The sequence below is a fragment of the Seriola aureovittata genome, chromosome 16 (assembly GCF_021018895.1).
Source record: "Seriola aureovittata isolate HTS-2021-v1 ecotype China chromosome 16, ASM2101889v1, whole genome shotgun sequence".
NCBI lineage: Eukaryota > Metazoa > Chordata > Actinopteri > Carangiformes > Carangidae > Seriola > Seriola aureovittata.
Window position 1 is genome coordinate 5,930,741 of NC_079379.1, and position 13,948 is coordinate 5,944,688.

At 39.5% G+C, this 13,948-nt stretch overlaps 1 protein-coding gene across 5 annotated transcripts in view; it reads left to right on the forward strand.

The window, feature by feature from the left end:
- LOC130183481 (collagen alpha-1(XIV) chain-like) overlaps nucleotides 1-13,948 on the forward strand; it is a 166,195-nt gene that overhangs the window by 101,116 nt on the left and 51,131 nt on the right. For all 5 annotated transcript variants that reach the window (XM_056398934.1, XM_056398936.1, XM_056398937.1 and 2 more), the window contains 7 exons: nucleotides 1,888-2,031; nucleotides 2,708-2,872; nucleotides 3,100-3,138; nucleotides 4,454-4,592; nucleotides 4,873-5,015; nucleotides 5,287-5,396; nucleotides 11,644-11,802. In XM_056398934.1, coding sequence (XP_056254909.1) covers nucleotides 1,888-2,031; nucleotides 2,708-2,872; nucleotides 3,100-3,138; nucleotides 4,454-4,592; nucleotides 4,873-5,015; nucleotides 5,287-5,396; nucleotides 11,644-11,802 — 899 coding nt within the window. The remainder of the gene's footprint in view (nucleotides 1-1,887; nucleotides 2,032-2,707; nucleotides 2,873-3,099; nucleotides 3,139-4,453; nucleotides 4,593-4,872; nucleotides 5,016-5,286; nucleotides 5,397-11,643; nucleotides 11,803-13,948) is intronic.

A 13,948-nucleotide genomic window follows, 5' to 3' on the forward strand; every position in this document is an offset into this window, starting at 1 on the left:
CCCTCTCTAAATCCAAGACACCTGTGTGAGGCAAATGTGCACACACACACACACACACACACACACACACACACACACACACACACACACACACACACTCATTCCTCTTCCTAATGACATTATCAATACTTATTGAGCAGCAGGCAACCACAAACAGATAATTAACGTGTGCGCACGTGTGTATGCGCTTAGTGTTGATATACGTGTGTGCAAGTCAAACATTGGCACTGTGTTGTGAACGTGTGTTTCATGCTTACATTCATGTAAAACACCTTTATATAAGGACGTGTGTATGTTTGCATTCACAACCTAGAACAAGTGCACAGGAGCCTATATTTCTTGAGTGTGTGCGTGTGTGTGTAATGAGAGAAAGTCTGTGGGGAGAGCAGCAAGAGGTGTACTCATTAATCAGTGTTTACAAAGCAGCACAGCCAGTTTCTCCTGCAGGGGCGAGACTGCAGAAGACGGATTTGTAACAGCGTCACTGCTGGGGAAAAATTCTCCCACTGCTAATGTCACACTGTAAAACACTAATCCGTCTTTCTATCAGGAAGCGGCAGTTTGGGGACTTTAAGAGCGCTCAATCACCTCATTCTGCACACTGCAATTAAGAATCCGTCTCCCAGTTTTCCCATTGGCCTGGAGCTTATTCGATCCAGTGATCTATTTTAAATCCCTGGTGCTGCTTGTTTCCTTAATGGAAGTGTAACAAACTGTGGCTCTGTTGTCTATCCTGCATCTCACATCACATCCCAAAGAAATACAGTGCAAAGAAATTAGTGATTTTTTCAAATTTTACAATTTACAATGATACAAAAGAGAAACAATCAGCAAATCGTCACATTGGAGAAGCCGGAACCGGAGAATCTTTAGACTTAAATGACTTAAATGATGATTTGAGATTGAGATTTTACTCGCTATTCGCTCTCAAAACCATGCCGACATACATTACACCTGTCCTAAAATTCCACCTGTCGTTTGAAAATAGTTGAATTTTATGTCAAAATCTGGGATTCCAGGTGTCTTCTCCTCTCTTGTAACAACCATGAACACAGTGGATCTGTACTTTGGTGACCACAACGCTGGTCTTAGATGTGGAGCCGGTCCTTCCCTGCTGTGCCGCTCTGATGGAGCTCTCTCTCATGTTCATGTGTTGCATCAATTATCACCATATCACAATTTTTTGTGAAATATTTATCCTGCTGTAACATCTAATAACTGATTTGTACAAAACCGAGGCTTTTAATAAGGTCTTCTTTAGATAAACTTCAGCAGTGACTCATCAGAAGTTTCACAAAGCAAACGGCAGGTTTCAAATGGGGGAGGAACACGTCTTCCAATGCAAGAAAACCCAGCACCAGCAGCAGCAACTTAAAGGTCTTTAATTGACTACAAAGTTGTTGCCTGAAATTCAGATACGGTACTTTAACTGGCACATCACCCTGGCAACTTCAGCACATGGTTGGGCTTCATCAATTATCATACCTAGGGATTTTTTTTACATGTTGAAAATTGTGATGCACAATTTTGTCTTCTAATTTAACATCACATAGAAATTTCGAAAAAACGAAGTTTCTCTCAGAATTAATTTCTGATAAACTTCTTAATGTAGCAGAAAATTGATTCAAGTTTGACCGGTGTGAGTTAAAATCATCGTATCAAAAAATGTCCTGCATGGGATATTTTCATCATACCACCCAGCTCCACTACTGTACATGTGTTTACTGCTACTCCTCTGGGATCTTTCTCAAATATCTGTTTCAAGGACTCTAAATACAAAAATAATAATGATTCAAAATGACTGTAATATTACATATAGCAAAATAATCATCATCCTTTTTGTCTGAATCTGTTGGGTTTGATCGATGGCTCCATCTGTCCAATCAGGTCGAGCTATCCAGCATGTGAAGGAAAACATCTTCACGGTGGAGGGAGGAGTCAGGAGGGGAATCCCCAATGTCCTCGTGGTCCTCACAGATGGCCGATCCCAGGACGACGTCAACAAGATTTCCAAGGAGATGCAGATGGAAGGTCGGGACTGTGTTTTTACATGAGCCTTTAAAAAAAAAAAAAAGGTCCCACAGATCCAGTTTGGTTTTTAGGATCTGAGATGAATCAGCTTGTTTGGCCTGTTTGGTTTTGTTCCATAGCTCCATTTTAATCATTTTAGTTTAAATTCTGACGTATGAAGCATCAACCGAAAGACACAGCAGCATTAAATTTAATTTACATTCATGGTTTTCACATTAGATGTTCAGTTGTTAAACTTTCATCATATATAGACATGGATTCAGCATTTAAATGTTGGTGTGCTGACATAAAGGTCTGACACTATTAGGTCCATTTATTGCAATAATTTAATAATAATCATAATAAAAGCCCATTGAGAACATTGGATAGAATATATACACATGTCTGTTTAATTAAAATCAATGTTTTTAATTTGAATTTAAAATAAACAATAGATTCTAGTGATTAAGTTTTGTCTGTATATTACAGACAGTACACCACCATACTTACACGTATTAGTTAGATTTGATGTAAACATGCTGTTTTACAGTATAATACTGAACTAGACCTCAACATGGTTTTGGCTTGTGGAGCAGCCGCTTCATATTTGGTGAAGACATTTAAGAGTCCTCATCCACACTCTGGTTCCTTCCCATGTTGAGAACAAAAAATATTCCGTCTCTGTCTCGCTGTGAAGGTTACATTGTGTTCGCCATTGGCTTCGCTGACGCTGACTACGGCGAGCTGGTGAGCATCGCCAGCAAACCCAGCGACAGACACGTCTTCTTCGTGGACGACCTGGACGCCTTCAAGAAGATTGAAGAGAAGCTGGTGACCTTTGTGTGCGAAGCCGCCACCGCCAGTGAGCAACCAAACGTTTTTTCTATCCATCTAACATTTTGAAATAGTCTGTTTCTGGTAGTGGAAGAGCTGAGTCTGGATGTGATACTGGAGCAGATCAGTTCAGTTACTTTCAGTCTAAATTCATGTCATCTGAAACATTTCTTAATTACAGTATTGAAAATGGTTTACTGGCTTTTGAGACTGCATGTGTCTTCTTAATCAAATGCACCTTGTTTTCTTTCCCAGCTTGTCCATCTATACCAATGAGCGGAAGCACAACACCAGGTAAGAGATTGTACATGTTGCTTCACTGCTGCTCAAAGAGAAACCCCTGTATACGAATCAGCTGTAAACTGTAGAGGCGTTCTCCATGTATTCACACTGTATGCTCAGCAGAAATGAGCAGTATGATGTGTGTGAGTGCCTTGAACACCCAGAGCATGTGCAGGACATTCAGAAGTCTATTTGTAGCTGCCTTTGCTCATTTTCAAGATCTTTAGACAAACAGAATATCTATTTCACATCTGCATCTGTTTCACATTTATAGTGCAAATTGTTCTGTAACATTGTAGGATGCTCTTCTATATTTTCCTTTATCCTTTTCTCCTCTGACCTCTGGTCTCATAAACAGGACTGAATATTGGCGTTAACAAGTTGCCACAAGTGCCACAGAAATCAAACAGCAGGCAGATGATGAAACTGTTCAAAAACCCAGATGCACTCTTAAAACACAATGTGTCTCTCCAGAAAATCTTGGTTTTTTTTTCATTAATTGGTAGCAAATTGTGTGAGGACCAACAAAATGTCAAGAGTGCTATAATGAATATAAGAATATATCGCAAACACATGCACTCTGACCAGTTGATGTAATGATGAAATCACCAGACCCCTGGTTGAGAAATCAATCTTACTGAAACAGGGTGAATTTCATGAAAAGGTTAATGTTGCATCTGATGTTTAATGACACTGTTACTTTTTGAAAGCACTGTCCACACCTATACTGTCCTCGTGATGAGCAGTCCTCATTCAGAGCAAGTTAGCAAACACTGAAGTCCTCCAATAAACACAAGGCTTAACTTTTTTTTTTTGGAATATTTGATAAAAGATCCACAATTTACTATAAAACTGCAACAAGCAGAAAAAGGAAAACACTAATCAGAATCTGAACAATGCCCATTGTATTAATATAGATATAACTATATAAGAAATAAGAACAGTGCTGAATCATAGGGCAAGAAAAGGTTAGCTAACAGATTACACCTATGCTAGTTGTCAGTGGAGTCATTTTAGACCCGACTTGCAGCAAAACAAATGTAGAGCGAATATATTATGTAGTATTGAAAAACAGATAAAAAGAAATACTCACGGACAAACAGCAGCAGAAGAAGCAGTCACATGTGCTCTCTACCCAGCCTGCAACTACTGCTGTTGGATGACCATTAGGGGGCACTGCAGCACACAAAGATTTACTTTGCTATCATACATGCACTCAAACAGAGGCCAGCACAGCGACCATTACCATTAAATCCTCAATTGTTCCTGGACCTAATTTTATATGATGTTAATAAGGTTAAATTCCTACCACCTCACCTGTCACCAGGTTTCCGTATGATGGAGCTGTTTGGGCTGGTGGAGAATCGGTACAGCAGCATGTCTGGCATTTCCATGGTACCTGGCACCTTCAACACCTTCCCCTGTTTCCACTTGCACAGTGACGCACTTCTGGCTCAGCCAACCAGGTACACAGATATATTCCCTTTTCATCCGTCTCCACTCCAAAAATAGTGCCTTGTTCATTGAATGGTTTACTGCTGACTGCAGCATGGATCTCACACAATAGACTTGCAGTATGTTACATGAAGGGGCTTCACATGGCTTCTGGTAAAGAAAACGAGCTGTGATATCTCCAGCTGACTGTACCGAGAACCCACAATCCAACTGTTCGGCCTGAAAAGAGATCATAACCAAGAAGGCTTCACAGTGTTTACCTGGGTCTGATGTTTCCATTCTGGCTCACAGGTACATCCACCCTGAGGGGCTTCCCTCCGACTACACCATCACCCTGCTGTTCAGACTGCTGCCCAACACTCCAGAGGAGCCCTTTGCCCTCTGGGAGATCCTCAACAAAAACAACGAGCCGCTGGTGGGAGTCATCCTGGACAGTGAGTCAGGAACCTCAGCCAATAAATACGAAGACATTCATTTAGCTTTGTTGTCTCTGCTTTATTTATGTAATTACAAACCAATAAAATCAATTGTCGTGATGGAGAAATTCAGGTAAAAGCTGTTTTGTACAGATTTCCATCATGAAATCAGTGCCTATGAAATCTAATGTGCGTCGGACACGTGTCTGGCAGTCACTATCAGCAGTAATCTTTCATGTTTATTTGTAATTATTTATTTTCTTGACATAGTTTGTGTGTCTTCCTGCAGACGGAGGGAAGACTCTGACGTTCTTCAACAACGATTACAAAGGAGAGTTTCAGACGGTGACCTTCGAAGGGCCAGAAATCAAAAAACTCTTCTACGGCAGCTTCCATAAGGTCAGAATCACTCCTGTCTGACTGATTACTAACACACTGACTGATTGATCATCTGTCACAGTCACTGACAGACTTAAGATCACTCTTTGTGCCGTAGCGATGTACGGATGAATGCTGTGGACACAAGCAGCAAAATGGTTGTTAGAGAGGTAATTACAATACATGTTTAATTAATGACATTAAGTTAAACTACTCCCTCAAGATATTAAACAGACTAACCTCAGCTGATCTTGATCTGAAGTACAGTACACATTAGTCACAGACTGCTGGTTGTACTGACTGAGTGACTGACAGACATTACTAACCTGGTTGTTTTTTTTTAATGACAGATCGACTGACTGCCTGACTCACTCGTGTTTTTATAGGCAAGCTGGCTTTGGTCGATTGAATCATTTATTTGTTCAGTTGTCCCTTCCTCACCGTCTCTCCCTCCTTCCTCTCCTCCTCCTCCCTTCATTGCATTCGTTCGTCTCTTATCTAAACCCTGGCTGAGCAGTAAGACAGCATTTGGAGTCCTGACAGGCCGACTGTATTTGTGTCGTGCCCTGAGCCTGAACCTGCTTGCAGTCGTCTTATGTTAGAGTCAGTGTGTCAGCGCTCTGGGACTCACTGACTGATCTGCAGTCACTTCTCTCTGCTCGCTGTCAGCAGAGCTTATGCTGCTTACCTTTTCACCTTTTGTTCTGCTATTTCTGTGTGTGTGTGTGTGTGTGTGTGTGTGTGTGTGTGTGTGTGTGTGTGTGTGTGTGTGTGTGTGTGTGTGTGCGCGTGCGTGTGTGTGTGTGTGCGTGCGTGCGTCTGCCACTGATTCTATAATCCTACAGGACCAGCACCTGCAGTGCCTACCTGACAAGTCTATGTGATACTTGTTTAGGTCTGTGTGATTATGTATCAGAGGACGTCAATAATGATTGTCGTGTCTTAACTAACTTTAAAGATTAAATTGTCTCATCTTAGTTACAAAAGTTTCGTTTTTCTGCAGCTTTTGTGATGTTTTTCACACTTTCTAAGTAAACTCTTGTTTCTGGTTGTCATAGTTATTTAGTTTCCTTAAAAGCTGACATCTTGGAAATGTGAAAGGGGTGTAGAAATATCCTTCAGCAAGGATGGGTCTGTGTTGCTTCACACTTCACACTCTCAACAGGATTCGTATTACAGTTCTCCAGTGTTAATGCAGGTCAGAGGGACTTGTGCATTGCAGTAGTAAACAGTAGCGCACTCTATGAGCACAGATTTACTGCTGGCTGTTCTCATATAGATTAAGCCACCATGACTTTAATTTAACCACTAAAGTTTTGCATGTTTTTAGTTTAAAACTTTTAGAAAGACAGGCTGAAATCAGAAATTATTTTTACTGCTACTCTCAGGCAAATTTCCTTTTTTTTTTTTTTACATTAATAAGTGTTAGGTACTGGATTTCACACTGGATTGTCAAATCTCTCTCTGTTGACAATGTACCACAATATGTAATAGGATACAATGACATGCTGGCTGGTGTTGTGTGTCAGTGAGTTCATTTGCTGCCCCAACATGAAGTTTGTTTCCTTACTCAGTGAGTAAGTCCACATGAAAAATCACCCTGACATTTACAACCCATTTCACAGCAGCAGAGAAACTTAACAGAGCAAACACACGATCAACCCGTACAGCAAATAATGACTCAACACAAAGTCTGTCCTGAATGTAACGGCTGTGTCTTCAGCTCTACTAACATCTGTGAGTGTGTTAGTGTAAATGATGTTTGTTTATGGGGAGATCGGCTTTGTGTTCTCATTATATTCATCAATTTTAGAGTAAACTTCACTTAACTACTCCAGCCAGTAGGAGAAGCTGTTGCCTAGTAACAGTAAAGGGGATGCAAAGTAAAGTGGGCTACGACACCCTCCAGCCAATCAGAATCTGCTACTGGTTTCATGTAAACTCTTTTCAGTGTACGTCTCCATGAAGATTAAACTTAATTCCCAAATGCAGCAGAACATTAACCAAAGACATCAAACTGTCAAACAAAGTCACGTCTTCTCTGACATTCTGATTACTGCCATGGAAATGAATCCCATTATTGCAGAGTATTGATGGGTATTAGTAGTCTGGATCCCGCCGTTTGTAAAACGTGTGTAATTTTGTAGACTGCAATCTTCTGGGGATGCCAAGCAGTAAACAGTGAAAGTAATTTCTTCTCTCCAAAATGAACAGACACCTAAGAATAAAGAGCTGCATTTATTTCCTCTGATCTAACCGCAAAGGTCACAAAGAGAAACGGAAACTTTTTCCTCTGGTTTGACAGTAAATACAAACACGAGTGTAACGTCTGACCATGCTTCACTCATGTTTATATCTCACAATTAAATTTAGAAATACTGAATCAAAATTACAGAGCAGGTTTTTTAAGTTTATGGCCTGTTTTCTTTCCAGCTGCTTGTGTGTGTTGTGCGTTTTGAAAATTCTCTTTGTCAGGACAAAAACACATTTTAACAACTTAATTTGTACTGCTGTGAATTTTAATTGCTCCCCATAGAGAAGAGATCTAAATAAAATAGAGTAACACACACAGACAACCTGAGATGTTTTAAAAAAAAAGTTCACACAGCTTAGTTTCTAGAATAAGATAGAATAATTAAATAACTCAAAATAAGACGAGAACTTTTAACTCTTTTAACCCCAATGACATGCTTATAGAGGAGAGTTAATAGGTGTGTGTGTGTGCACGTGCGTGTGTGTGTGTGTGTGTACAAGTGTGCATGAAACCAGTAAAGCGGAGTCACTGACCACAGCTGGGCGGTGTGTTCGAGTTACAGGAGAGGAGGGTTAATGGTGTTGAGGAGCCACTCGGCAGCTTTTCATCCACGTCACAGTTCAGCACTCGACTGTCTGTCACGGTGACAGCAGTTCTACCTGTGTGTGTAAATATAAATAGCAGCGTCACTCGGGGAGGCGATTTTAGTTTCAGTTCCGTGTGCACTCTGGATTTTTGTTCCAGTTCCAGCTCAAGTCAGGCGGTGGAGCCATAAACGTGCTCTGTCATGATACAGTAAAGGCATTAACTTTAACCTCGTAAAACGCAGACATAGAAAAAAATGAGCATCTTCACCTTCCAGATGTTGCTGTAGGAGGCCTCTGGTGCAGAAATTCAAGTGTTTTAGAATTTCTTACGTTTTAGTAAGTTTTAGGAAAACGTTGTAATATTGAAACGTTGGGCCTCAGTGGAAGCAGAATTTCTGTATTTGTACTCACATTGTGTGAACATAGGGTTGGTTATACAGAACAACTGAGGCTTCATTTGCAGGCTTGACTGCCTGTTCAGCCCCATAATAGTACACATTGTGAGTAATAATAGCACAACAGTCATATCTTTATGAATATTCATTTATCAATAAAAAACATAGGATAAAATTTACATTACAAATCTACATGTTCTATTTACAAAACTAAATGTTCTCATAGTCCACAGAGTGTAGAGTCACAGTGTACTGATGATCTCTCCGTGCTGGTGGCATTCTGAAATGGAAAAAGTAAAAAATAATGAGATACATATACAAGATATGTATAAGTATTATTTGTAGAAGATAACCTGAAAGTATAGATAGACAGTATTGTGTGACTGTGGAAAGGATTAGGATTAGATCTTGGATCTTCACTCTGAACACTTCCACCACTCTGTCTGGCCTGTTCTGTCCTCTATTATCATACTAAAAGGGATACATGCATCCACCCCCCAGAACACATGCCTGAAAATCAAATTTGATGAATGTTTTCCACAATAACTAAATATCTACATGTTCTAGACATTGTAATAAACACAAAAAAAACATTTCAGGTAATAAACTTACTTGAATCTTGACAAATCCAGTCCAGTGAAACAAAGAGATGAGCTCGGAGGAAAGTTTGCAGGTAGTCTGAGTTCATGTTCAGGACCTATAAACACATATTCTATCCAATACCTTCACAAGGATAAACAATAGACTGACTATTAAAATATGGTCAGCAAAAAAACATTCAGAAATCTTTTTTTTTTTTTTTTAGGATAGCTAAATGTGACGATGCAATTTTGCAACTGTGAGCCTTACAGGGTTAAGCACGAGCTTGTGCTGCTTTGAAATGTGATAACGGCTGTATAATCAGATTTTATAATGTTTCCTCCCTAAGCCGGTGCAGAGCCACACGGTGCGCTTCCAGTGACTGACTTTTAATGCCTTTAATTGATTGTTATCAACTCAGCAGTCTCCCTGTAAAGCAAAGTTTTGTTAAGACTTCTTCTAGACTTTATTTGAGTGACACTTTATTTGTCCCTGTAGGGAAATTGGTTTGCAGCATAATTACAAAGCATTTCATCACAACGTCACAGAGCCACTATCACAGGGTCACCTATGACATACTCATAAATCCTCATACACATAGATACACGTAGAGTCGGCAAAAGACAAACCAACAGACATGATCTCACGCACGTGCCCGTTCATGACCAACTGGACTTCCTGTTTAACTGTTATGTGCATTACTTGTTATATAAAGCTTGTGGAACACATTTGGATGTGTTTTTGGTGAAACATAGTTAGTTGCTATAGCAGTCAACTAGAATCAAACATACACCCCCACCCACATATTGTCATCACATTAACTTAAAAGCATTATGTAACTGCTGGAAACAAACAGATAAGATGTGGCAGTCCTCTGTAATGTTAAGTGTTAGTGCTTCTGTGTCTGTTTTTAATGGTTTTTTACTAGGTTTGCTTTCATTTCTGCTGTATCCTTCTTTTTGTGATTTGATGTTTATCAGTGTCTCAACCTTAAAAATGAGCCCTTCGGAGAAATCTGTCTCATTTACATCATACTGATAAATAAATGAATGCAGTAAAGTGGACTATAAGCAATCGTCCGCCTCTAATCTGTATTTTTACCTTTAACACCAATTTGGATTTGGAGGGAAATCTGCATGATAACTTTACAGCACCTCACAGGAAGAGGGCGCTGTTCTACCACAGCATAAAGCTAAAACCCTCAGTCTCCAGTAACTGCAGATACAGGAAGGAGTGAGAGACTGATCCTCCTCAGGGACATCAGTTTGTACAGTATAAAAAATAACTTCATATTGTTTACAATGACTAGCTACCAAATGACTTGACATGAAAAAACATCTCACCATTGAAGTGTGTTATTTTTGCTTGAAACTACATAGCGGATTTTATAATCCTACAGGAGCACCTACACGACAAGTCTGTCATATTTGTTTAGGTCTGTGTGGATATGGATCAGAGAGCGTCACTAATGACTGTCATGTCTTAAATGACTCTATAGATTAAATTGTCTCTTTTAAATCACAAAAGTAGAGTTTTTCTTCACTTTGTAAGTAACTTCATGTTTCTGGTTGTCAACTTTAGCAGTTTTTTTTTTTTACTGATGGTTCTTTGTTGCTTTGCACGTCACACTCTCCACAGGAGTCTTATTACAGTTCTCCAGTGCTAATGCAGGTCATAGGAACTTGTGCACTGCCTGTAAATGTTTAAATATGGATTTATACACACACACACACACACACACACACACACACACACACACACACACACACAAGTGGACATACGCCTAGTGGCCGTCCATCAACTGAGGTGGTTTATTACTATATTGAGTCAGGTTGACTAACAACAAGGAAAAGCAAATTTATCTTTATAACACATTATCATCCACAGAGGTCAGTCAGAATTAAAAGAAGCATGAAAAATAGAGGTAAAAGCATAATAAGAAAACAATATAAGAACAGTATTAAAACACAGATTATAAAACAGATAATATATAATTAGTGCATGATTAAAAGATTAAATGAAGGCAGTGGAGAATAAAACAGTTTTTAGCTTCTTTATAATCCAGTTACAGTTTGGGCAGACTTGATATCCACTGGGAGCTGGTTCCAGCAGCACAGTGGCTTAAAGTGATTTTACCCTGTTTAGTTTTAACAATAGGCTCCACAAACTGACCAGCTCCTGCAGATCTTAAATGTAGGGCCCAGACCAATTATCCACTTAATAAGTAAAACTCAGAATTCAAACACTAGCAGCAGCATTGTGAATAACTTGTAGCTGTCAAATGGTTTTATTTGGTAAACCAGTGAAGAGAGCATTGCAATAATCAACTGTGGGGTGTATAAAGTTATGAATATGTCTTGTTGAGACACAAAGTCTCTGACCCTAAGATATGTTTTTGAAACAAGTTAAAAGTAGTAATTAAGTGACCTTGTCCGGTGTTTCCTCTCATGCAGCTTCACATTGCGATCAGCAAGACGAGCGCCAAAGTGGTGATCGACTGTAAGATGGTGGCCGAGAAAACGATCAACGCAGCGGGAAACATCACCACTGATGGACTGGAAGTTTTGGGCCGGATGGTCCGCTCCAGAGGGAACAAGGACAACTCTGCGCCGGTGAAGAAAGCATGCAGACACATACACCACATACATAAGCACTGATAGATACATTCACAAAAGGTACCGGGTGCTACTCTATTTCATATTCACACAGCATCATTGTGACTCCATGACACTGAATAAAGTAACGGAAACAAAGGTTGCTAAATGTTCACTTGTTATTGTAGCTGTGAGAAATGACTAGGTTCACAATATTCATGCTTGTTTAGTGTTTCCCCGCTGCATCTGATCTCTCACTATCACTGTCTCTCTCTGGATATTCGTGTTGGTGCTTGAAAGCTACACCAAGGAGAGTTTTGGGCTCTGCTCCCAACTGCAGGACACCAATTTAAATATGAAGAAAAAAGAAATTAAAAGCAACTAAATGATCACTTTGACGAATTACCCATGTCAAGTGGATTTTCATCATGTTGTGATGTTAATAGAAACGAATATCTGTCTGGAAGGCTCTCAGCAGCACAATCATGACTCAAACTGTTGAACACGTCAAACAAAAACATCCCTGAGCTGATTTTTATCAACCTGACAAAACTAATAAACCCTCCTTCTGATTGGCTTAATCACACTGATGTTCTCAAAAAAGGTCAACTCATGACTGCATGAGTAATAACTTATATTATTGACAGTGGTTTCATCTATGCTGACATTTCATCATCAAGCCAAAACGGTTTCGTCTGAAGCTGAAAAATTCAACTTATGTGTCTTTTTTTATTTATTTATTTATTTATTTTATTTCCTCCACCGGCCACATTCGTGTCAAAACTGAGCAGCGGTGACGGAAGAGAACAAACAGCAGATCTGACATTAGATGCTTGCTTTTAAGAGGTCATGACATTGCTGCTAATCTGCTCTTTTTTTCTCTACACCAGAGATTGTACACTTTGTACTCACATTAACAAGGCAACTGCAGGGTACAACAAGGTTCTTGAACCAGAAAAACATTGAAAGGAAGAACAAATATAGCTTCTCTTGAAGGAGAAACAGTTTTTGTACATTTTCCTCCAGGAGCAGCTTCTTTCTACTCTGGTTTCTGGAACGTTTCCACAAACCAAAATGAGGTTTAGAATCTCCCACTATTTTCTAAACCCCATGAATCATAGGGTGGTACTGACTAATACTCTAATTTTGCACCTCAGAATTCACCATGGCTAATTAGCCAACTGAAAACAGAGACCTTTGCAAAAAGATTCAAAGGAAAGCTATTAACCCAAGATAACCTTTTTTGCCATGAGACAGGATTATGATTAAAAGCCTTATTTGCAGAGCACTAAAATACCTCAGGACATTCAGTGATTTGTAGCAGTTGCAGATCATTAGTGAGTTTAATCCTGCCATGTGAAATAAGTCTATCACTTCAAATTCTCCTCATATTTTGATGAAAAAGCCCCCTGTTGATTCCCATCACATTTGTTTTAGTCAGGCCACGTCTGTTTTCTCTCCTCTATAGTCACCAAAATTGGATGCCATTGTAGATCCCACAGAGAAAGTTCCTGAATGCATTTTCACTGCTAACTTGATGTTTTATTTTATTTAATCACAAAGTTTTCAGATGTTGACATTGTGACCTGAGAAGTTTCAGGCGGTTGTGAGTTTATCTGTGGCTATTTTCTTCCACAAAAAAGGGAAGGGAGGGTTCCGCCTTTCTATAAAGCTGTCCCTGTATGAGTTTAGCTGCTGGCAGACAGTGGACGGTTACCAATTACTTTCAAGACACATATTAATTTCACATATAAAATACACTGAATCGTGTCATAATCTGGATTTTACCAAGGGCAGAATCAAAAGAATAGAACTTTTTGTTGTTTATACAAATTCTATATTTGTTTCTTGATGTGTTTTTTCTTTTTTTGTTGTTGTTTTTTTTTTTCATTCAATCCAATACAGTTTTATTTGTATAGCACTAGATCATAACAAACATTATCTCAAGGCACTTGAACAGGTGACAGGGTAAGGTCAAGACCTTACAATATTATATAGAGAAACCCAACAGTTCCGACAATGAGTGGCACTTGGCAACAGTGGGGAGGAAAACTCCCTTTTAACAGGAAGAAACCTCGGCCCGCGGCCATCTGCCTCGACCGTTGAGGTTGAGAGCAGAAAGAGGGGGTGGGAGAGAGAGAGAGAGCGAGAGCAGGAACAGTAG